Below are 25640 nucleotides of genomic sequence, written 5' to 3'. Positions count from 1 at the left end.
TACACACACACACATTTAAAGAGATTGGATTCCGGATATATTTTGAAAGCAGAACTGATAAGATTTGTTAGCAGATTAGATGTGGAGTATGAAATCAAGAGTCAAAAAGGATGTCAGGACTTTTGGTTTTCTTACACATTAATTGAGTATATGTAAATTTATATATAATTATTTTGCAGAACAGGTTGGCATCTCTGGCAAAACTGAAGATGTACATGCCATATTTCCCAATAATTTCACTTTCATATTTTTACCCTAGATAAACTTTTGCTCATGTGCATCAGAAGATATGAGCAAAATGTTCATAGCAGCATTGTGTATGAGTGTAAATACCTGAAAAAAAAGTGAAATGAATTCATAATCTGTGGTATATTCATACTATGGAATAGCATACTACTGCTCGGATAAATGAATTTTAGCTGTGAGCATCACAAACTTAGAAAATCACAAACAACGTTGAGAAAAACATACAAGCTGCTAAAATGTAGAAAGATACTATTTATAGAACATTTTTTTAAAATTTATAAGCTAAATAATAGGTTTAAGAATGTACATGATAAAAGTAAAGAATGATGGAGGAAACATTCAGAATCTAGGAAGAAGATTGAGAGATTTATTTAGGAATTAGTAATATTTTATTTCTTAGGTTAGGTGCCAAACAGACAAATATTTATTTTATGATATGGTTTTACCTACCATATATGCTTTATATATGTACATACATACAGTCCAGTTGTGTGATTTTCTACATACAAATATACGTATATATTTGCTTAAATACACTGAAGATGAAAGTTTATGATAATTGCATGAGATGAGAATAAGCAGGTCATCTGATGCTTAGAGCTTTGGAATATTAATTCAGTTATGAGGCTCTGAACAGAATCCTGAATAGTTGGCCATCATCATATTAGCCTTGCAACTATATTTCGGGATATCTCAAAAATATCCCACAATCCTTGAGCCATGGAAAGTGTGACTGCTTGGGCTCCAAAGAATATAGTTCCTGGGTCATAAGTTTTAACAAAACAAAACACTTTTTTAAACAGTAATTTCATTCACCAAGCCTTCTATTACGGATCTGGGAACATCCATCTAAGAATGTTGTATGGAAACCCATTCCTTTTTGACATGGGGCCTTTTCAAAAACTAAAAAAAACAAAACAAAAAATGCTTTTCTCCATCCAGAATGTGTTACTTTTTTAGTTAAATCTTATAGAATGAGGAAGATGCTTTCATAACCCACTCAGTGTCCCTCAGCATCTTAAGTCTTTGCTCAATCCGAACCTTTTCCTGTGTGATTTGAGACCAGACGGGAAGTTTTAGGAAGGTGTGTGTGTGCCTCTCCTTCTAGTGAGGCAGTTGGAGGGAAATAGTGAGAAAAGTCACTCTTCTATTTCTACCTATGAAATCTCAGGCAAATCATAGCCTCAAAAAGTGTGGCTATTGGGAACACAATCTCTATGGGAATGTAATAGACATTCCCATAAATCCTGGCCCGGTCTCCAGTTTCACTGCAGAGTCGTGAAGATCTATGATGCAGCTTTGGGAGCAAGGCACCTAAGGGAGTGAGAAAAAAAGAAAAAGCACATTTGCCTAAACTGGTGACGAATGGGTGATAGATGCCCAATTTACAACCAAGGAGATCACATACAGATCTATGATGCAGCTTTGGGAGCAAGGCACCTAAGGAAGTGAGAAAAAAAAAAAAGCACATTTGCCTAAACTGGTGGCAAATGGGTGATAGATGCCTAATTTACAACCAAGGAGATCACATACAGAAAAGAAAAGTATGCATTTAAAGTGCCATGTAAATGTGGCTCATTTTCATTGGTGGTCCCATCCTCATAGGTCACGAGGAACATTTTCCGAGGCTGTGATGGGTGGGCGGAGTAAGTGCATGCTAATGAACTGTGAAAGAAGCGTGTCTATTTAGAGCAGCCCCTGAATGGCAAACACAACTACGTATCTGTTCTTTCTCACAGCAAAAGCGTTACTTTTGTAAGCCCCCTGAGAATTTGGTTCACCATTAGATGCAAGAATTCCAAATTGAATCAGGCCCACCAAATTCACCTTGACAGGAGCAAAAGCTACCCACCAACCCCAGGTCTGCTTTCTGTCCCATCTTTTCAAGGAGAATGTGTTCTTGAGAAACACTAGTTATGTCCCAGAATGGAATCTGGGGGCTCAGCCTAGAATGGAATGCAATATGTTTCTCACTGTGCTGGGTACTTTTCTGATTTATTTGATATTGATTCAAATCCCAAAATACGAGGCTCAAAGAAGAGAAGATGTGAGAAAAGGAGGCAATGTGGGAACTGAGATGCTACCGGATTTGCATTGTGCACGAATCACAGCTGTTTAGAACCAGCAGGAAACCTAGAGCTAGCTGAAGGCAAGCTTGACATTTGAGAATATGTATTAAAATTTTCAAACACACAAGTGCTTTCTAGTTTCTTTTTGTAACTTATTTCCTACATAATTGCTTGAAGTCATAGAATATGTTCAGTATGATATCATCCATTTGAACTTTTTGAGACCTGGTTTTGGCTTAAGTAGCTCATATGTGCCACCCTAAAAGGAAAAAAAAATAAGTTACTATTTTTGAGTAGGCTTACTTTTATATCAATTTGGGGAATATTGTCATCTTTATGAGATTGTCTTCCTATTCATACATATCTCATCATTCATAGGTCTTTTTTCATGTTGCTCCAAAAGTTTATTTTTCCTTAATAATAATAAAAATAATGATAGAAAATTCTTATTAGTGTTATTAGATGTTAGGTATTATAGTAAACATATACTGCATGGGACAAAGTAGGTTTATGATTGTGAGTACATGAAACACAGTTTATTCTTGTATTATTATTTATTAGTTATTGTATTATTTTTCATATGAAAAACTATAAACCTACTTTTGTCCCATCCTGAACTATATTATGTAATCACTTAATATTTAAACTTTGGATATACTTTGTTGGAATTCCCATCAGTATTTTATATTTTTTGTTGCTTTTGTAAATGGCTATTTCTTGCAGGTGTGTAGAAATACATTTGCTTTTGAATACTGCTTTTTTGTAAATAATGGCAGTTTCTTTTCTTTCCAAAATGTATACCTTTTATGATTGTTTTCCTTGAGTCCCCATCACTAGCAAGCTTATCCAGAACATTCTGAAATAGTAGTAGTTTTGACATTCAGCTTGTCTCTGAATTTAAAGAGGTGTTTAATGTTTCAGCATTGAGTTATATTTCTTAATTTCTTTAATTATATTCCCATCAATAAGTAATTTGTTAAGAAAATGTATTACCTTTTCTGTAGCTTTAAAAATAATTCACATGACTTTTTTTTTCAATTGGTTCATGTAGTGAATTATATTAATAGATTTTTTAATGTTGAACCACCTTGTATTCTTTGGGTAAACTTTTAAAAATTTTGATGTATTAACTTTTAAAAATTATTTTTGCTGACTTTTAAAAAAAATCTATATTTATGAGTGAGATTAATCTGTCATTTCACTTTCTCATATTGACCTTGTCTTGTTCTGGTTTGAGGTTATACTCACTCCATAAAATGAGTTGGAATTTTAAAATTCTGCCACCTCTCAAAATTCCAGATAAGGGAACATGACAAAGGTCTCTTCTACTTCTGGATCCCTAAGTTATTTCCAAAACCTTTCACACTTTTCACTCAAAATGTGACAGGACTAGCAAAGCCAGGGTCCTGTGTCAGAGGCTATAAGTATCTAGCCCTCTTTTATCATCCAACTCTTCTCTCTTCTGTCTTCCTTTGGGTTCCATAAGTTAGAAAAAAATATTGCCACTAGACCAATAAGAAATTAAACCTCTCTCACCACCAACCTGAATCATCCCCTTATCCTAATTGCTTCTCTTGGAGAAAACTTCAATCCATATCCAGTGAATCAGAAACCTAGATATCTTCTGGAGGTGTGGGTGGGAAGATAGAGTTTGACTAAGTATTTTCCAAGAAACTTTGTTCCATACACAGACATGGCTTTTGAATCTGGTAATTAAGACTGTATCCTTTTGTTTCTGGGTACTTCCGTAATGACACCTATGTCTACTTGTTCAAATGAGTGTGGGCCACGGTAACAAACAGTGAGAGTAAAACCAGACTAGTTACTCCGAAACCGGTTTGGCTCAGTGGATAGAGCGTCGGCCTGCGGACTGAAAGGTCCCAGGTTCGATTCCAGTCAAGGGCATGTACCTGGGTTGCGGGCACATCCCCAGTGGGAGATGTGCAGGAGGCAGCTGATCGATGTTTCTCTCCCATCGATGTTTCTAACTATCTCTCTCCCTTCCTCTCTGTAAAAAATCAATAAAATATATTTAAAAAAAAAAAACCAGACTAGTTAATAGTTCACAGTATCAGCTCATCAACAAAACAAACAGCCTTTGTAGTCCTTTCAGAAGAGAAATTAAAATAATATGATTATTCAATTAATATTATTTAAAACAATATTACTAGATTAACATTTATTACTTGTCACCATTTTAAAGGAAGAAGATTATAACTTTCTTTTAATTTGAATAATTTGAAATAATATATGCAACCCTGTGTTCATAGCAGTGTTATTTACAATAGGCAAGATTTGGAAACAGCCCAAGTGCCCATCAGTAGATGAGCAGATAAAAAAACTGTGGGGCATTTACACAATGGAATACTACTCAGCCATAAACATGGAGGAAATCTTACCCTGTGTGACAGCATGGATGGACCTGGAGAGTATTACGCTAAGTGAAATAAGCCAGTAATAGAAAGACAAGTACTATATGATTTCACTATATGTGGAATCTAATGAACAAAATAAACTAACAAACAAAATAGAAACAGACTCATAGATACAGACAATAGACTGATAGCTGTCAGAGGAGAGAGGGTTGGGGACTGGGTAAGAAGGGTGAAGGGATTAAGCAAAGAAAGAAACTCGTGGCCACAGACCACAGTATGGTGATTGCCAGAGGGAAGGCAATGGGGGAGTGGCTCATTATCCTGTGCACCGAAAGGCTGCCAGGTTCACGTCCCCATGAGGGCACACGCCTGAGCTTCAGGCAGGTTGGGGCGCAAGTGGAGGGCAGCCAATGCATTACTTTATTTTTTTTTCGAGTTCAACATAGTTTATCTGCAGTTCACAAAGATAGGTCAAAATAGAACACTTCTGTGCATTTAAATGAATGCAGCAAGACCCAGAGAGGGAGAGCAGGGAATTTCATCAGCTCACGGTCAAGCACAGATTAGAATCTGACCAGTGCCACGGAGGCAAGCTGTACCAGGAAACAGCAGCATGTCCCTTGGTAATGATGTTCCTTACATTTCTGTCTTGGGTCATACAGCTCTTCCCTGAAATGTTTGCCTTCTACTCCTAGGAAAGTCAGTGGACTTTCTATCTTTATCCTGTTCTTTCCTCCTCAGGGGATGCAATTCTTGGATTCTTGGGATCCCCTCCTCCACTCTACTCATTAAAATTCTACCAAGGATTTTCATTAAAATGCCTTATCTAAGAAGCCTATCACTTCTTTATATAAGCATAGATATCTTATTCATATTACAGTGTGAGTACTTATATTCTGCCTTGCATTCTCAAAATAGTAAAAAAAATAAATAAATAAAAGGGGATGCAATTCTTGGATTCTTGGGATCCCCTCCTCCACTCTACTCATTAAAATTCTACCAAGGATTTTCATTAAAATGTCTTACCTAAGAAGCCTATCACTTCTTTATATAAGCATAGATATCTTATTCATATTACAGTGTGAGTACTTATATTCTGCCTTGCATTCTCAAAATAGTAAAATAAATAAATAAATAAATAAATAAATAAGGCTTTCAAGAGAAACCTACCAAAAATCAGTGGTAAAATACAAGTGGGAGTGGAGAAGAGGAGATTCAGGATGTTTGCCATTCCACATGCCTGATAGAGATTCTGACATCCCCCTTTGGAGGTCCGGACCATCTCTCCACCCAGCCACGGTGTCATATGAAATAATTGGTTGGAGTGTGTTGTACAGTCAAAACTGCGGAGCCTGACAAAAAGTTGAGAACTAGTCATGAGATTATTCCACCACTGTTTACGGAGGCCTACTATGTGCAAAACAAATACCTGCAGGTTTTTTTCAGAGGCTACAAATATCCTATAAACTCTTGCCGTATTTACTCATATTGCAAAGTAAAATTAGAACAAGGAACTAGGTTTGGAGTGTCAGAAAACAGCAAGTACAGATGTTGAGCAAGAAGAGGATTTGGGCGGAATATCCCTTATACTTAGTTTTCTCATTAGCCATTTATCATTTGTTTGTTTTTTAGATCTTTTGGCTAATAAAGAAAAATAATTACAACATAGTGGGTAATACCATTTAATTTATACGGACTCACTGTTACAATCAGATTTCCATAGTGGAGAGTCAATTCTCCTCTCCGTGACACTGACCGAGCTCTTACTTGTGCCCTGACCAAAGATGGAACCTACCACCTTGGCATCTGGGGATGACACTTTAACCAGCTGAGCTACCCAGCCAGGGCAGAAAATGCTCTCAAGAAAAGAGATTTTAGTTAATCCAGCAAACTTGGTTCATGGCAACTTATTTCTTTCCTTGTGATTTAATGCATTAATAGGGAAGCACATATATTATTATATTCACACCACTAGGATAATTTAAATATGTCATAATAATATTTTAATGTAAGTGGAATCCTTTGTATTCCTTTTTATTTATTTATACATTTTATTTTGAGAAAGCCATAGTTTCACCAAACTAAAAGAGGTGCCCATGATGAAAAATGTTTGAGACCTTGAACTATATGGATGTTCCTTAAGGCATTTTACAGAGATAACCCTTGAGCCAAAATGATCTTTAGTGGATTAAATAATGTAAATCATTTATTCTTCTCTGGCAGAATCTTAGGTCAAAATGATATGAATCTCTTTTTTATGAAAGTCTGAGGGTTACTTCCACATAGTATTATCCAAGTTAATTGTAAAGGATTCTACAACTAAAGAATTATTAAGTAAAAGTAATGTGAGTAGGATTTGCTGAGGATCTGGCTGCCAAGCGATCTGGCTGCCATGCTTGGCAATGTTGTGTATGTGCTCCTGAAAACATCTGGAATTTTACAGTTTTTTAAGGAAAACACTATGTTTTCAGTGCTGCAAAATTCTTGAGTTGCTCACAGTTTTTACTTGCTGCTGTTCTAACTACATGTATAGAATTACTCTTGGATGTAATCTGTGTATCGTTTTGGTATTTTACTTTTTGTAATTACTGCATTGTAAGCGTTTGATAATTTTGTTCCTTGTCCACTCTTTCGTTACTGGTAAGCTCATTATCCACTAGCTATAAGAGCATTTGGCAATACATAGGCCTCAGTGTCCTTTGCCCGTTGTAAAAAGTGTCTGAAATTTTTTTTAGAATCAGAGAATTAATTACTTGTATTCCTTTCTTTTAATTCTGTGTATCCTTCCCACTCTGTTTTGTTCTTTCTAGTTTATTTTGTGTGGGGTTTTTTCTAATCTAGTCATAAGGAACAGGATAATAAAGCAGAAGTTTAAGCCAAGACTCTGATATAATAAATGTCAGAAACAAACTGTTGGGAGGAACAAAAATTTCAAAGTAGTTTCAGAAGCTAATTGTAGGATGCTTATGGCCTTACCCAACTCAAACAGTGACAGGGCCAGGTTGATAGTTGGATAAGGATTTATGAGGCAGGTTTCTTTAATGAGCTCTCTGCTACTGGGAAAGATGTAGACATGCTTCTCTCTTCATCTCAAATCAAGAGAAGAGAGCTTCACCAGAACCGCAGGGGAGCTAGAAGTTAAGGAGATTTGAGGAATGGAGTCCAGTTCTTACATGAGAAATATAAAGAGTTAGATGATCACAGATGAGCCAAAGTAGACTCCAGCCTTTCCTCAAGTATCTAATGGAAACATTTGCCTCACAAGTGTTTCATATGAACCAAATATGTCCCTCCCATATTCGGAAGGTGATAGTACCTCAGCAGACAGAAGCTGGAAAGGTACACATTTCCAAAGGCTGTAAAGGTGATAGTACCTCAGCAGACAGAAGCTGGAAAGGTGCCAACACATTCCCAGAGGCTGTGGACATTGAAAAGGAACCAGCGTTCCAGGTGCCCATACCAAGGGGGTAAAAGTCTCTCGCCATTGTCCTTGGCAAGAAGTCCCTGAAGAGCCCCTGGATGTGCTCACAGAAGAATGAGCTCTAAACGCCCAACAGTGGTACACGTCAGGGAGAAACTTTGCTGCCCCTCTCAGCCCTCTTCTCTCCCTTCTCCTGCTCAGGAGGCAACGTAGCCATTTGGGGGAGGGTAAAGGAAACATCAACCATGCCCCACCCCCACACCATTTCTGGGCTCTCCAACAAACCCAAAATTGGAAAGAAATTTTTTCTCTGTTTTAAGATTGGTGTGTATTTATGTGATCAGACCTTCTAATGTCTGAGTTCAGATTTTGGCAACTTAATGTGACCACACGATTTTTTATTATCTAAGAATGACCCAAAAAATCTTGATACTACCTGAAATTTTTATCCTGGTACAAAAGATAAGTTGTCCCCATTGAATATATTTTTAAAGTAGGAGACAAAATAAATTTGCTTTGTAATAACACCTCATGAGTTTATATGTTTACTAATTTTATAACTTCAATAGAAAATCTGTTGCAATTGAAATAATGCAGTCTTACAATATATGTTGAAGGAATTCTCTCAAAGTTAATTGGTGCAAAGTTTAACTGTTAATATATTTTTCAATCAAATGTCAGACAGAAAGAGCAGTTGCTTATGTACGACTATTTCCTGAAATATCCAGATAGTTTGAGTAATTGACTCAATAATTAATTTCTGCGACTTTTGTTTACTTTCTTATATTATAAGCTCTTTTAACTGTATATTTTGCTTCATATTTCTGGTTTTGGTAGATTCTTTGCAACCTTTCTTGAAATGTTGGAACAGTTTTCATGCAAATGTTTTTCTTCTTCTTGAAGGTTTATATGGAAGCCAAGTGATTCTACAATTATAAATTCCATTACTTTGTTTTGGCAGATTATTTTATTACTATTCTCTTAGGCTCATTTGTTTTAAATTCATAACAACTAAACAATGTGTGCTAAAAGACACTGATCATTAGAGGATGTGTTTAAAAGAATTTGTTTCAATTAAAAATATTCAAGAAAAACATACATAATTTTTACATTTGATCTAATAGATGTTTAAACATGTCTCATCTGTTTTGTTTCTGTATTCCCAGATTAAATTGCAACTTCACAAAGTTGTGTAATGGCCAGAAGATGACTTGTTATACTCTGTAAATCCCACAGGCTGAAAAGAAAATGTTTGCTATCTTTGGAGAAATGTGCCACAAAATCCATTGTATAATATTCTTCACCATTTTACGAATTGCTTGTTTCCTGACCTTACTCATTTTTTTCACAGGCCTATTTTGATTTTGTTTGCTTGTTTTCTAGGTGAACCTGATCTTCATAAGAACTCAGAAGGTCAAGTAAATGCTGAAGAAAAACGTGCTGATACACATTCATAGGTTTGAAATACAATAACGGCTTCTGTCATTTTAAACACGAGAGGTAAGTATTATTTTTAGATTAGAAACCTAATTTCTGAAATGAATGGTTTGTAGAATATCCCTAGAGACAAAGTTATTTTATTTAAATGACCTCCTGGATTCTTTTTAGAAAAATTTCTGTCTCCTATCTTCTGAGGCAATATCTTAAATATTTACCTTTTCAAAGAGTTCTCGATTTGCTTTTCAATATAAATTATACTTACTGAGACATTTTAGCCCTTCAAAAATAATAGGCTATAGTCAATGGGGAGGTTTAATCCTGATTTCTTTTTCTACTTCATGTAGAAAATGTAAATGTTTACAACAAGTGGTAATAACAAAGCAAGTACATATTATGAAGGAAACATCAGTATTTGCTAAAATCCTTGGACATGTGCCTCAATGGTTCTCTTAAAAATTCAGCTTCTAGGGCTTGCCTTCAGTCTACCAAATTGTTAGGTCTGGGAGTGATGCCTTGGAAGTCTGAGTTTTTAATAAACTCACCTACTGATATTTCTGTACACTAAAGTTGAGAACCACTGTGTTGGGACTTCAAAGGAGGTGCAGGTAGTTAGAAGGGAAGGATGTGTATTTATAGTGGAGATGCCTTCGTGTCTCCTTAAATAAGTGAGAACCTAAGCTCAAGTCTTATAATTCATCCTGCTGTTGGGGTGATGGTGGGGGCAAGAAATGCTGAGAGTTTTAGATGTTATCATAGCTCCTCAAATGTTGCTTAAGATATGAAAGAGTTAGAATGTGATTAGTTTTTCAGATGATTAATTTCTCAGTATTCTGCACTTGGTTATAAAACTGATTGATAATAATAGTTTCATTAAATAGCAACTTTCAAGTGTAAGGCACTGTGGGGCATATCTTACACATATTATCTCACTCAACAATTCCAGAGTTAGCAATTGTGATTCCTATTTTACGTATGAAGGTTGGGTAGAAATTAAGCCACAAAGTGGCTGTTCAGCAACTAAAACCCATCTTTATATTCAACCATTTTAATACATTGTCCTATATTAGCTACAGCAACATCTCTCCTTTCCCTTCATCCAAACTATAAATGTATTACCTTTAGAGCTCACAGCTCTTTTTAGGAGAGTCCTTGGGTTCTGATGATACAGAAGCCCTTAAAGTATATTTTAGGGAAAACTAATCCAGTGGAATATTTATAAATGGTTAAGTACAAAAGGTTTTGTTGTCAAATAAATGCCATTAGAAAACTGATTAAACAAAATTAAGCAAGATTCTTCCTACCAAATGCCTCCAAGCCAGTGTATACTTTATGGCTTTAAAAAATGTTTAAGATCAGCCTTCTCTATGCACTTATAATATCAAGCTGGATATTTATAAATATTTTCCAAAAGTTACGTGTCGGAAACACAGGTTTCAAATATGTTTGTTAAAATGACGAGTATGAAACTGTATAAGGCAAAAAAAAGAAAATTATGTGTAAGATTCTGGCATCTCATTAGTAAAAGATTTTGATAGGATTCCTTTGGCAGTTAATGAAGTCCCTCTCTCTCTCTCTTTTTTTTGAACTAAAAAACCCCCAAAGCTGGAAAAGTTTGAGACCCAATCAAACTAAACAGCAATATTCAAACCCCAGCAGCCAGCAGACCATGAGACAACTGTTTTGTTTTTTTTCATCAGGACCTAAGTTCATTAGCTTTCTTTTCAGTTTGAGAAAGCCCTGCCTTTAGTGCACAATCTTCCAGGAATCAAGTAGGTGAAATTCGCATGCCTTCAAGGAATAGGCAGGTCTCTTAAAAGAAGGAAGTGGGTGAAGTCAGAAAACAGCAGGGGTGATGATTGGCAGCTGTGACCTAGGCGTAGTGTCTGGTCAGCCTTGGAAACAGAGAGGACACGGCACACCCCACCCGGGGGCTGCACCCACCCACCCTTTAGTTCTGGCAGATTTTCACCCGGTAAGAGTGAGGGCCCAGTGTTTCCAAGTGTTCCTACAGGTTAAGAGATTTTTTTGGGGCTGTAGGTGAAATTCGCATGCCTTCAAGGAATAGGCAGGTCTCTTAAAAGAGGGAAGAGGGTGAAGTTGGAAAACAGCAGGGGTGACGATTGGCAGCTGTGACCTAGGCGTAGTGTCTGGTCAGCCTTGGAAACAGAGAGGACACAGCACACCCAACCCGGAGGCTGCAACCACCCACCCTTTAGTTCTGGCAGATTTACCAGGTAAGAGTGAGGGCCCAGTGTTTCAAAGTGTTCCTATTGGTTAAGAGATTATTTTTGGTAAAATCTTCCAATTTTTAATGTTGGCTCAACGTTTTTTAAAACACTGCATAGACCAAACAAATTATGTTTGAGGGTCATATTTGGCCTGCAGGCTCCTCCTAGTTAACCCAAGAAGAGGTGTGTGGGCTGGATGTAGCCTGGGCATTTGCATTCTTTGACTTCCACACTGATTTAAAATATCTTTTTTTAATATCTTGAGACAGGGCTTCTGCTCTTTACTTCACTATAGTCCTTGCGACTCTACTTGTTTTACACTTACACGGGCCCACTTATCTCATGTCTATTACTTGCCAGGCCTGTATAGCTATTTAATTGTGTTACTTCTGATCCAAAGGATCAAAATTTTTACTGGGATCAAGACACACACACACACACACACACACACACACACACACGCACACACACGAGAAATAGAAGGATGAATTCCAACTGATATAAAATCAATAGCATATACTGAGAAATTGCTTATTTTTGACAAGGTATATAAAGTCTAGAGGGAAATTGCAACACAGTAATTAATGTCTGTCTATGACTAAGACATGATCTTCATATTCATTTGAATTTTATTTCAGGATAATGAGAACAGTACTGAAACTTAACTCCGCAACTTCCTGCAGAACTATATTCTCTTTCACCACACACTTGGATCGGGCCATTTTTATGGACTCCTGTGTAAGGAATGAATAAGAAGAACATAAATTCTGTGCTAGTAACTCTGGCCAAATAAATAACACTCAAATTTGCTACCGGGTTTTTAGCCAGTGCTTCTGCCATCATTTTTCCTCCACAATTTGGTGTTCTTCAATCAATCTGGAGAAATTTTTAAGACAAAAGTTGGAGAGTTTAAAATTATCATCATTTTGAACCAGGTATAGCATAGGTGACCATGCAATACATGTGCAGAAGAGGTATTTTAAAATTTTACTTTCTTCCATTGTTTTATACAGAGTGCTATAACTACAAATTTTTAAGGTCTCAAGTAAAAGGAAAGCAAAAAAACAAAAACAAAAACAAAAACAAAATTGTGGAAGCATATTTTTTACAGCTCTGAGGAGCAGGCCATTTCGATCGTCCTTGTTATTTTAAATGCACGGGAACAAACGGAGAGGCAGGACTATTCCGAAGCTGTGGTTGAAGTCCTAGAACAACAATGGAGCATCACCACCTTGGCCCTGAGATCTGACGAACATGTCATCATGCCTTGCAAGCTGGGAACCCACCGTGCAACCCGTCCTGGAAAGCAGTGGACCAGCCTGCACCCGTCCCTGGGGCTTCAGAATCCTAACGCAGCCCCGACAGGGGCGCCAGCACCACGGAAGTCACACATTCCCTACAACCCTGGATACCGAGAACCTCCACTGTTGTTGGAGACAGACACAAGAACGGAGAGTGGGATTTTGCCTTCTGGGGTGTTGATCCCATTAGAGTGTGTGTGTGTGTGTGTGTGTGTGTGTGTGTGTGTGTGTGTGTGTGATGTGTATTCAAAAATATCTATGAGAATGGAAGCCCACGCTTTTCTGTACAGATAACATTATTTGATGTGACTTGCCGTTTTCCTGCACAGAAACAAGCCACCGCCCTTGGAGACTCTGCTTCCTTGTCATGTTTTGCCTGAGCATGTGCAGAGCCTTTCCCTTGCTCCAAACTGAAGAACTACCTGTGTTTGTTATTAGCTGACAAGAAAGTCAAGCGCAGTTAGGTGTTGTAACTTTTCACTGTAAACACTTCAACGTCTGTGAGACTAAGTGACTTTGTTTTTGTAAAAGGCAGGAACTGGATGGGAAAAACCAAGAGTAGCCATCAATTACAGTGAGGGAGGGTATGTGGGTCCTCAAGACTTTTCTGTTGCACCTGCTTCTTTTCTGGGTCCTACCATGCTAAGCAATATTTTAGAAAGGGATACAACCAGAAGCTTTTCAGCCTCAAGAGTGGGGTTTTTATAACTCACAACTTAGATCTCTTTTAATGTGTAAGCCATATTCTATATGCATATTAGGTATGCATCCTTCTAACTTAAGATATATTTGTGTATAGACTGTGTATAAAGCGCTTTTAAATGTTCTGTGAATAAGGTTCCTAGCTGTTGTTTCACCTGAATCTTGTGTAGAAGACAGCTATATAATTGAATTGTATCATAGACATCGTATTGCAATTGATATTTTAAATGTAAGCAGTAAAGATTGATCTATAATGATGTATTGGGGGGAAATATAGATATGTACATCATGGTGACATTTTGTCCTTTTAAAAGGGTATTTTATTTTTATTTATGGAGACACTATAACTACTTTTGATGTCTTTTCTTTAGCTATTTACCAGCTTGAAAACATTCTGCATTTAAAATAGAATCCGCCTCTGGGAATTCTACTAACTTTCGTTCCTGTTTGAGCCAGTTGTCTTTCCTAAAGCTATGGGGCCTCTTGGGGGAGAAGTCCATTGAAAACTCCTACTCCATCGTCCTAGGAAACATGCCCACTTTGTTCCTATTAGCACCTTACAATCTATAGACTTTGTTACTAAAAAACGTGGAGGCATATAAGGAATTTATCCATTTCTGTCTGTGGGCTGTAACCTACTTTTCCAGATTGCACGACACAGAGGACGGTGGCTGAACTTCCAGAGGGAGTGGGGAAAACCTGCTCCATCTCTTCAGAAGACTTGTCTTTCCTAACCTCCCTCCCCTGGCTCCTTCTCTCCTTTTTTACTTCCTTGTTTCTTCCTTCCTTCTCTCCCTAAGACAGCTACCAGCAGCCACTAGTGCTAATGAGGGGGTCACAGCAGGGTTACCAGTGCCTCCCTTCTTGGAACATCAGCGCTGAGTGGCCCTGGAGAAAGAGATGGGTGGGTTAGGCTGCTGCACCATGAGCGTTCTGCTTTGAGCTTTTATCCTCAGCTACCCAACATATAGCTAACATTTTCATATGCCTTTTCATGTAACCAGCACCTCTCATTGCATTGTAACATGACAAGCTACAATTCCTGTGTTTTATTCTGCTGTAATTCTCTTTCATATATATGACTGTTAAATAAATCGTACTTGAGGGAATATATTGTGAAACATTTGGTGTCTTCTGTAATGCAATTTGATGGGGCACTGAAAAGTCGGAGAAATCAGGAAACACCAGAAGTGCACCAACTTAAACATTGAGTCCTGTCCAAAGGTGACGTTTGCTCTATTAAAGAATTATTCACTCAACAGTCATTATTGCCCCTGTTATTTGCAAGCTCCTGGCCAGGTGCATCGTGCACATAGGAATCTGGAAACCTAAATCTTTCCTCTAGAGCAGCGGTTCTCAACCTGTGGGTCGAGACCACTTTGGGGGTCGAATGACCCTTTCACGGGGGTCACCTAAGACCATCAGAAAACACATATATAATTACATATTGTTTTTGTGATTAATCACTATGCTTTAATTATGTTCAATTTGTAACAATGAAAATACATCCTGCATATCAGATGTTTACATTATGATTCATAACAGTAGCAAAATTACAGTTATGAAGTAGCAACGAAAATAATTTTATGGTTGGGGGTCACCACAATATGAGGAACTGTATTAAAGGGTCGCGGCATTAGGAAGGTTGAGAACCACTGGTCTAGAGATTTCATACCCACAGAGGGCATGATCTGTACATCCAATAATTAAAACGCCACATAGAGAAGTGCCGATAGATGCACCTCCTGATAATAAGGAGGTAAAAATTGCTTCCTTCATCAGGGCTTCCAAGAATGCCGCTGAGAATAGGTGGCACACACATTGACACTTCAGTAATAACTAATAACAAAGGCCCGTGTTCATTGCTTATTTTCTGGGTACAGCTTCCATAGACTCTTAACAAACATCATCTCTAATCCGCAATAATCCAGCAGAGTGGGCATCGACGTGAGTCAGGAAACCAAGTCTCAGAGGAAGAGCCTTCTCTGAGGCCATGCAGGTCCCAGGTGGTGGAGGCCATGCTGGGATTGGGTCCCAGGTCTCTCTTTCTACTACATCTCTGCAGGGTGGGGCAGAGGCGCAGTGGGAAGGAAAGCGCTGTGAAGGGCAGTGTGAGTGAGGTGACACCAGAGAAGAACACAGAAGCAGAGAGTTTCAAGTCCAGGCGAAGACCTCGAGACTTTCCATTAAGCGAAGTAAGAGCAATTGGCACAATGATGTCACCTCTCCGGCTGCGTCTCCAAGATGCTAAAGCATTCCAGAGAAGAACACAGAAGCAGAGAGTTTCAAGTCCAGGTGAAGACCTCGAGACTTTCCATTAAGCGAAGTAAGAGTAATTGGCACAACGATGTCACCTCTCCGGCTGCGTCTTCAAGATGCTAAAGCATTCGTGATGAAAATGTAAAATGCATCTTGTCACCAGATACAGGACACTTAACTGAAATTTTACTTCAAATGTCATTCCATGATAAATTTCCACCTAATATCAGGAAGCTTTCAAAGGCCTTACTTTAATTTAGAAATACAATTTAGACATAAAACACCTATGTCCTTTGGAAGCTATATTAAACCTTCTGTCCTCTGTCTAATTGCTTCTCTAAACATTGCAATGCTTAGCCACCATTTAGTGCAAGCCTTAAACAATAAAGACTATATATATTTTAGTCAAAAAGCAAACTCCTAATAATGTCCCACATTACATACATGTCATTTCTTTGGAGGGAATTCTAAATATTTAAAATACAAATCCTATACATGGAACAACATGTATATTCACATATTTATTTGGGGCTATTTATCCTTTAGTAACATTAATAAATTTCTAGGTCATTTTCTTAATACTTGTGATGGTTGGAGAGTTTCCTTTGCATCTCAGGCTGATACATTTCTATGTCTTATCATTAAAGATTATAATTATTTAGTGTTTATTATAGTTTATTATAGTCTCACTACTGTATTACATTATTTTCTTATTTAAAAATATATTTTTATTTTTTCAGAAAGGAAGAGAGAGATAGAAACATCAATAATGAGAAAGAATCACTGGTTGGCTGTCTCCTGCATGCCCCCTACTGGGGATTGAACCCTCAACCTGAGCATGGGCCCTGACCGGGAATTGAACCATGACCTCCTGGTTCATAGATCAACGCTCAACCACTAAGCAACACTGACCAGTAAAATAATTACACTATTTTACACCCTGTAACTACTCTTTGAGGAATTGTTATCCCCATCTATGGAGGAGGAACTGTGACCAAAAACAAACAAACGGTAATCTGTGTAAGATCATGCAGCTAGTAGGTGGAGAACCGGATTTGAGGTCTGAAGGAGTGTGACTCCCCACACTATTAGGTAGACTGCCTCTGGCCATGGTGGGAAGATCTGCAAGATCTTCTCCACCCATCATTTCCATTACTTCTCATTCTGCCCTTTATTCCATTCTACCCTTTATTCCATATCCAGGCACGTGTCCCTAAACACTACCCCTCTGATAGGGCAGAATTTCCAGTGACCAATAGCAAAGGCAGGTGTGCTCTGGTGACCAATTACATCACGTCTTACAACAGATGTCTGTGGGTGGAGGAATTATTTCCCATTCCATTACTTCTCATTCTGGCCTTTATTCCATTCTACCCTTTATTCCATATCCAGGCACGTGTCCCTAAACACTACCCCTCTGATAGGGCAGAATTTTCAGTGACCAATAGCAAAGGCAGGTGTACTCTGGTGACCAATTACATCACGTCTTATAGCAGATGTCTGTGGGTGGAGGAATTATTTCCCACGCTTAATATGTGACCTTAAATTTTTGCTTTTCAAATAATCACTGGTGTAAGTCTAGACTTTGCTACTTAAAGTGTGGTTCCTACCTGGGAACTTATAAATGAAGACTCTCAAGCCCATCCGGACCTACTAACCTGTATTTGGCATTTTAAGAAGATAACTTGGATATTTCTATGCACATCGTTTCTAGGGAATCATTAAATATGGAGTTAATTCTAAACCCCAGCTATGCATTTAAACATGAGGTCGTCCCCCCCCCACACACACACTAAATAAGAGGCTTTTGTGCTCTCAAAACTGTACTACTCTCTGAAAACTAAAGCAAATCAAATCCCAAGAGATTGCGGAACTGGATGTAGTCTGCGATTTCTTCAATTGTTGTGAACCTTACTATGGAATAGTGTTTGAGTCAACAAAGTTAAATCATATTATTTCTATAAACATTATCGACCAATTTCTTCTTTCTATTCAAAGAACATTGCATTGTTTAGGTCTTTATCATCTCACTTGTCTTCATTATTTGGCTTCTCTGCTTCCAGCTCCCTTCACTTTTTCTTTTCTGCATACTGTTACTAACTTAAATGTTCTTAATTCATTCTTTGGACCTATTGTGCTTCTCAAAAACAGTTTCTCCTTGTCTCCACCAGAGGTCAGCAAACTTTTCCCGTGAAGGACCAGACTAAATATTTTAGACTTTGCAGGATACTTTCCTTCACAGGGTCCCCAATCCCCCTGCTCTTTCTTTCTTTTCTTTTTTCTCCTTCTCCTCCTCCTCCTCCTTCCTCACTTTTTTGTTCTTCCTCTTCCTCTTCCTTTTCTTCTTTAACAATCCTTTAAAGATGTAAAAGCCACTCTTAGCTTAGGGTAATGCAGTTGTACACATACACAGACCACGTGGCAGATTGGGCCCAGGCCACCCACAGGACCGGGAGGCAGTATCTCCAGTACACGTGTCATCCATTCACTGCACACATAGCAGTTTGAGGGGCTGGCTACAACACTGGTTCTCAACCTTCAGCATGCATCAGCGCCCCCTACCCTGAGAGTCTCATTGAGTATGTCTGGGGTAGGGCCTGAGGTGATGCAAACCACTGGCCTGCAGGTAAACCTTAACTCCTTAGTTTAGTGTTCAAAGCCCTTCACAGTCTAACCCAGCTGATGTTAGCCACAGCCTTCGCTGCACTGTTCACTGTTCCTGGACCTCCTCCCTGCCTCTGCACCGAGTGGATCTTGCTGCTCTCTTTGCCTTCTTTACCTGTCACTGTTCCCCCTTCCTCCAAGGGTCTGAGCATATGCCAGCTCTCCCAGAAAGCCTCTTCTCATCACTCTGGTCCAAACTTTCAGACCCTCTCCTCTGGATGAACAGAGATCTCTACCCCTCTGTGCTGGGAAGTTGTAGCTCTCCATGTCATATGCTTGCTGCCAGACTTTAATTTTAGAACTATCCTTACACGTAGTAGGTGCTCAGTAAATATTTGTTGAATAAATGAATATGAATAAATGAATGAAGGAAGAAAAAAAATGTTTATTCTTGTTTGTCCTAAGTGTTTGATACATGATTGAGTTAATCCCTTTTAGATAACATCCCTGGTAAGTCAAAATGAGACTCACTTTTCAAGCACTCTAGATCCACGCAATCTCAAAAGGCCATTTGTGTTTTTTCGCAGAGCAGGCAAATGGGGAGTGCATTAATTCTTAATTAATTCTTAATAGCACACTAAAAGCAAACCTGAATTATACAAGAGAAACATTCAGATCTCCCCCTGTGTCTCCTGTCTACCCTTGGGGAGATGGGTCTGCGGGTGCAGTGATATATTAATTGCAGCTAATCTTACCAACTTTGCTAAGGAGAAAAGCCCACACGCCTAGGCGATTTCCTATAGTGGGAGCCATACAAGCTTGGAGCAAGAATGAACTCCATCCTGTATGTCTTTGGTGTTTGGTGGCTGTAGACCTTAACATTTTCTCATCTCTCACTGTGAAGACTTTGATAGAATGGTAAAATGATAATGAAGATTATTTAAAGGATCTAGACCAGCGGTTCTCAACCTGTGGGTCTCGACCCCCCTTTGGCGGTCGAACGACCCTTTCACAGGGGTCGCCTAAGCCCATCCTGCATATCAGATATTTACATTACGATTCATAACAGTAGCAACATTACAGTTATGAAGTAGCAACGAAAATAATTTTATGGTTGGGTCACAACATGAGGAACTGTATTTAAAGGGCCGGAAGGTTGAGAACCATTGATCTAGAGTAGACAGTACCTGACACATTGTTGGTTCTCAATTAACATAAACTAATATTATTATTTTGTATTTATCCAGATGCTATTATTTCTTGTTGAATTTTTGTGGAACACCTAAGGCAAGAAATATCTCATCCAAGGACCGAGTTTGGCTCTCATCCAATTTTAGACTTTGTTACATATGGTCTCTGTGATCTTAGGCCTCAGTTTTCTCATCTACGAAATGGAGATAGTAAGAGTACCTATTTTATAGGATTGTTGGAATGATTAAGTGAAATGGCTTGTGTAAGGTGCTGAGGCTATTTACTGACACATAAGAAAAAGCTGAAATGGTACAAGCTATAAAAATAAGAATCTACAAAGAACTTCATCCTCTTCCTTTAAAATTAATCCGGGCTCATCATTTCAGGACCGTAGCATGGCCTTAACTTCAGTAGCAATATCCTGAAGGTCCCCATGATGGGGAGGCTGTTCCATGTGAAGAGAAGGCCAGCCATTCTATAGCAAAGATCATAATGTCATTGCTTTCAGCGTTTATGTCCTTGCTTGAGGAGTGGAAAGGCAAGGTTACACATATAGATACGGGTAGGTCGAGACATGCACTGATATATGTGTATCTATACAGATGGCTCAAGACCGACGCATATTGATATCTATGTTAATATATGTCATGTAGACACTGGATTATAGGGGACAATTTTCATGGAAATATTAAAGAGAAAGGTGTCAGCATAAAAATAAAATAAACTTTAGACTTCCTAGAAGGCTTTGTTAATTAAAACAGATTCTTAGACATGCAAGTACCCCGTGAAGCAACAATAGTAGGTTCTCAAAAAATAAAAAGCTACAGGCACATGCCCCAGCAAACTCCACCAGTTTCACAGAATCTTCAATAGCAAGATAGAAAAGGTTTTCTTTGAAGAAAATGAAAACAATAAGAGGAGAGGATCCTTCATAATGTGGAAACTGCCCTTGTGAGAAGAACAGACTCATCCACTAAATGTGGTAAGTCCAATGCAATCTAGAAGCCAAGTGGCTCAACATTGAAACCATAATTTCTAAACCCACCAGAGAAAAAATGGGCTGCTGGACATAGCCATGGTGCAGAAGACACATTCTGACGGGGATGACTTGGCCGGGTGGGCAGGGACTTACTAAGAGCAAGTTGTGGGGCCGGGACAGGGAGGAGCAGGAGCTGGTCTGGCCTCTCGGGGGCGCTCTCCTCAGGCTGCCTTTCTCTTCCCACCTCGCCCTGTGCCACAGCTCTTCATCTCTTTGTAGGACATCCTCACATTCTTCCCTTTGTCTAGTTTATTCTGGGCATCTGCCTCCATTCTCACCCAGCTTTCCTTAATAGAAGATCATTTGGACGTGATAGCTTAGGTAAGTATTTATTTAACCAAGTTTTAATGCTTTGTGCTTAATTAAATAGCAAATGGGTTAAATTTATTCTCTCTCTTTAAAGAAGTTTTCTTTTTTATTTCAGCATCAGTACATTTATGTATATATATGCACACATTTGTATACATCTATATATTTTCTATACATATGTAGATATACATGTATGCACATATATATTCTATACACACACATATATATTTCTCAATCTGAAAAATAGTTCAACTCCACATAACACAATGAAAGAAAAATTAATAAAGTTAATATATTGATAGAAAAAACATACAAATTTATTTGTGATTTAAATATAAATTTATTAAATTTTGGCAATTATATTTTCCCACCAAGTTGCATTAAATTATTTTATATCATTACAGCTTTTTATAGTTTAGAATGACAATGTCTAATTTTTAATGTTATTCTGCCCCTACCAGAAAGTTATTTTTTAAATTTTATTTAGATAGCAACCAGTTCCACTGAACTACTTCCTATGACAATTTCTTTTACTGGCAGCGCAGATGTGTAGCTTAAGCTTGGTATCACAGAGAAGCGCAGGACCGCGTAGTGTAATTCCTATTTTAGTCATCACTGACTTTATGTCAAGCTTGAATTTTTAGCATACTGGGTGTTTTCAAAAGCAAATAAAGACCCAAATGATGTTTAAAACGCTTGACAAGTATAACAAATAAGTAAACACTTCAAAATGGGACTCTATGTCTTATTAGGGCAAAAGAAGAAAGATGAAAGCAACATCTGGGAATACAATTAGGAAAACACATCCACATAATTCATGCTGCAGGGGCAATGTAATGGGAAACCTGCCTTGCCTTGACAAATGCGAGTCTCTTTTATAAAATAAAGAAGAGAGGATATACTCCTGCCATTATTAAAGAGATGTTGAACCAGCCATCTTCAAGCTATTTGGCTTTCTTTTAAGTTCTTACTGTTTCCTTGCTTTGGTTTATAGAAACCTTTGCTACTGCAGGGAAAGAAACTTTTCCTCCACTCTCCGGGAAACCTGCCTTGCCTTGACAAATGCGAGTCTCTTTTATAAAATAAAGAAGAGAGGATATACTCCTGCCATTATTAAAGAGATGTTGAACCAGCCATCTTCAAGCTATTTGGCTTTCTTTTAAGTTCTTACTGTTTCCTTGCTTTGGTTTATAGAAACCTTTGCTACTGCAGGGAAAGAAAGTTTTCCTCCACTCTCTGAGGGTTCCTGGCTGGGTCTGAAAATTAAACTGATAAAGACAGATTAATAGGGGGGGAAAGCATACAAATTTATTTAATATAAGTTTATATGACATGGGAGGCTTCAAAAGAAAATGAAGGTCAGAAGAGATCATTAGACTGGAGTATTTTTATGCTAGGAATGATTAAAAAAAATGGCTGAGATAGTTTAGTAGCTGAGCATCGACCTATGAACCAGGAGGTCATGGTTCAATTCCTGGTCAGGGCACATGCCTGGATTGTGGGCTTGATCCCCATTAGGGAACATTGATGTTTCTATCTATCTCTCTCCCCCTTCCTGTCTCTGAAATCAGTTTTAAAAAAACAACTTGAAAAAGATAAAGAACAGACCTTTCTCTCTCTCTCTCCCCCTTCCTCTCTCTGAAATCAGTTTAAAAAAAACAACTTGAAAAAGATAAAGAATGGACAGTGTGGAGCAATGTGCTGGTTTAAGGAGCACCAGGTCAGCACGGTCGCCTGGGGGAACTTAACAAGGCCTGTTGTCTCAGATTCTTCTCCGAATCTCCTTGTCTTCAGAGACAAGGATGCTGCTCTCCTTCAGGTGCAGGGAGGGCACCTCTCTCATGAGGGCTTTATGGCCTGTTTCAGGGGGGAAGCAGGGGAGGTCAGAGTGACCTTCCTCCTTCTATCATTTTCTCAAATTCCTCCAGTGCAAAACACTCAGTGTGCCAAGGCGCCATCTTTGGAAGTAGTATGTCTTGATCCCCAGCACCGCTTTTGAGAAAAATGGTGTTTTGAAATTCCAATGAAAATCATTCCTCAGTTAGCCTGAAAAGAGCAGCAGTTAGAACATTCTCTGTGGTTCCTTGTTAAGTAGCATATTGTTTTTTTAATGCCATCATACGTATAGTGTATTCCACTATTATGTATTTAGGTCTGGGGTAATTATGCTTGCTTATATTATTTTCAAGTCTTTAGCAATACAAAGTCTGAGTGAAAATGACCATCTTTCAAATACAGGGGCCAGGGAGCCATGGAGAAGGGGAAAGAAAAAATAGCAATTGTAAAATTATTTTCATTTTATCATTTTTTTAGAAATTAAGAAAATAAAACTACTTAAAAAGATTGATGCCTTGTTCTTTAAGATTGTACTTCCGATTGTCATAAACTTAGCAATTTTATTTTGTGCAATATCAAAGGTTATTTTTTTTGAAGTATAGATTTAAACATAGAAACTTTCTTTTTAATCCTCACGAGGATATTTTTAGAGGGAGTTAGAGAGACATATCAATTGTTTGCCTCCTGCACGTGCCCAGACCAGGGCCGTGGATCAAGCCTGCAACCCAGGTAAGTGCCCTTGACTGGGAATCCAGTCCCTTCAGTGCGCAGGCCTATGCTCTATCCACTGAACCACACCAGCCAGAGGCTATCGAAACTATTTTTAAAGGAGCCAAATACTTTAAAAAGAGTTTCGATTTGCTTCTTTTATTGGTAATAGGTCATTTAATTTGAAGTTCATGCCAAACAATTAAAGGAGAACTCCGGTCCTTCTTCCCACTTCAGCCTTATTTTAGCAAAATAACTCCTTATGCCTTATTTCTGAAACAGAACGTTTAGTTTCAGGTCAATATGTAAGATACTATAAGAAAACATAAAAGCCTATGGTTCCTAGGGAGGGTGGTTTTTTGCATCCTAAAAACTCTCACAAGATCATAACCTACGGAAAGGGCTTGCTAGATGATTGGTCCATGTAGCGCCACTAACGCTCTGGGGACTCTAGTTTTCTGATCTGTAAAGTAAGTCCTTCCTGTCAGACATATGCATTGTAATGATTAAAGGCTTGGATTCCAAAATTAGAAAACTAAAAATAAATTAGCAAAATGTACCCAAATTCAAGATCTTCCTTTTAGCCATATAGAAAAATAAATCCAAAACGAGGAACTTAGCAAAGAGTGTAGAGTGAATGATTAAAAATATATACAAAATAAAGGAACAATTTCTAAAAAAATATGTCAATATTTATGTATAAAATATCTACAGTGCTTCAGAAAGCGATCCCGGAGAGAAAAAATAACACTTCAGACGGAGTTGGAGGTGAGGGTGGGGTGGTGTTTGTTTTGTGTTGGTGCTTTTCCAAGCTCAAGTAGGAGCGCAGTGCTGACAGGCCAGCTTCTGGTTGTTGTCAACCCATTTTGCACCTGGAGGAGAAAAAGAAAATAACTAACTCTCCAGAGCCCAGTGGAAATGTTCCGGAGAGTGTAACATCATGTCACGTAAATCTCGGTGAAGGGGAAAATCTGGTATGTGGCACTTCATAGCAACAAAGCGTGTGTGCTAGGACCCAGTACATGATCCAATTAGTGATTGGTGGGAGGACATTTTTGCTGGAAGGACTTTTCAGTCTTTAAAAAACAAACAAAAACTGATCACTTTTAAAGATCATTTTCTAAAGAGAAGCTTTAAAAGACAGAGAATATAACTGGTTACAGTGCTATTGTTACTACATGCACACATACACACGTGTGTGTATTTCTAACTCAAACAATTGTGTTCTGTTGGCTGTCATACAAGCACACAACATACCCCCTTTCTCTTCGCATCCCACCTTCCCTTACTACTGCAGTTTTCTGTCTATTCCCATCTTTTCTTTTCTCCTTTGCTTCTTGCCTGCCATTCCTGAAAGAGAATCAGAGGAGAGAAACAGATCTTAAAGTTTAAAGGTGCCTCACAGTGTTATCTGGTGAAACCCTACCCCCATACTTTTCTCTACATTTTACTGATCAGAAAACTGAGTCCCGGAGTGATTAAAGGGCTTGCCCAATGTCACACAGCTATAAAACAGGAGATGCCACCCTCTGCCATATCACCTTGTTTTCTTTTCTTCCAGGAACATTTCACTATTTGAAATCATCTCACTTATTTATTAGTTTATGTATATATTGACAGTCTTCAAACACTAGTAATACATCCATGGATTTAAGGGCCTTAACTGTGTTGTTAATACCTGAATCCTCACCACTTAAGCGATGTCCAGCATGCCTAGGGTTTCATGCCTATTTATTGAAGAATGAGCTATAATAGTGGTCTCTTGTTTCTAAAAGTAGACTTTTAAAAAACTGTACCAAATTATGCCATGAAAAAATAGTATAGAATAATTAAGGATATCTGAATTGTTCTATCCAGCTTCAGGTCTATCATAAATACTACCAAAATGTATGCATTTTAAGGAGCAAAAATA

General features: G+C 38.2%; 1 protein-coding gene across 3 annotated transcripts in view; it reads left to right on the top strand.

Moving 5' to 3' along the window:
* PDE1A (phosphodiesterase 1A, calmodulin-dependent) overlaps positions 1 to 14893 on the top strand; it is a 255007-nt gene extending 240114 nt beyond the window's left edge. For all 3 annotated transcript variants that reach the window (XM_014546520.1, XM_005857657.2, XM_014546522.1), the window contains 2 exons: positions 9495 to 9611; positions 12418 to 14893. In XM_014546520.1, coding sequence (XP_014402006.1) covers positions 9495 to 9568 — 74 coding nt within the window. In that variant the 3' untranslated portion in view covers positions 9569 to 9611; positions 12418 to 14893. The remainder of the gene's footprint in view (positions 1 to 9494; positions 9612 to 12417) is intronic.
* The last annotated feature ends 10747 nt before the right edge of the window (positions 14894 to 25640 follow it).

The sequence above is a fragment of the Myotis brandtii genome, unplaced genomic scaffold, assembly GCF_000412655.1.
Source record: "Myotis brandtii unplaced genomic scaffold, ASM41265v1 scaffold112, whole genome shotgun sequence".
NCBI lineage: Eukaryota > Metazoa > Chordata > Mammalia > Chiroptera > Vespertilionidae > Myotis > Myotis brandtii.
The sequence above is the reverse complement of the archived record's forward strand: the minus strand, read 5'-3'. Positions and strand labels throughout refer to the sequence as shown.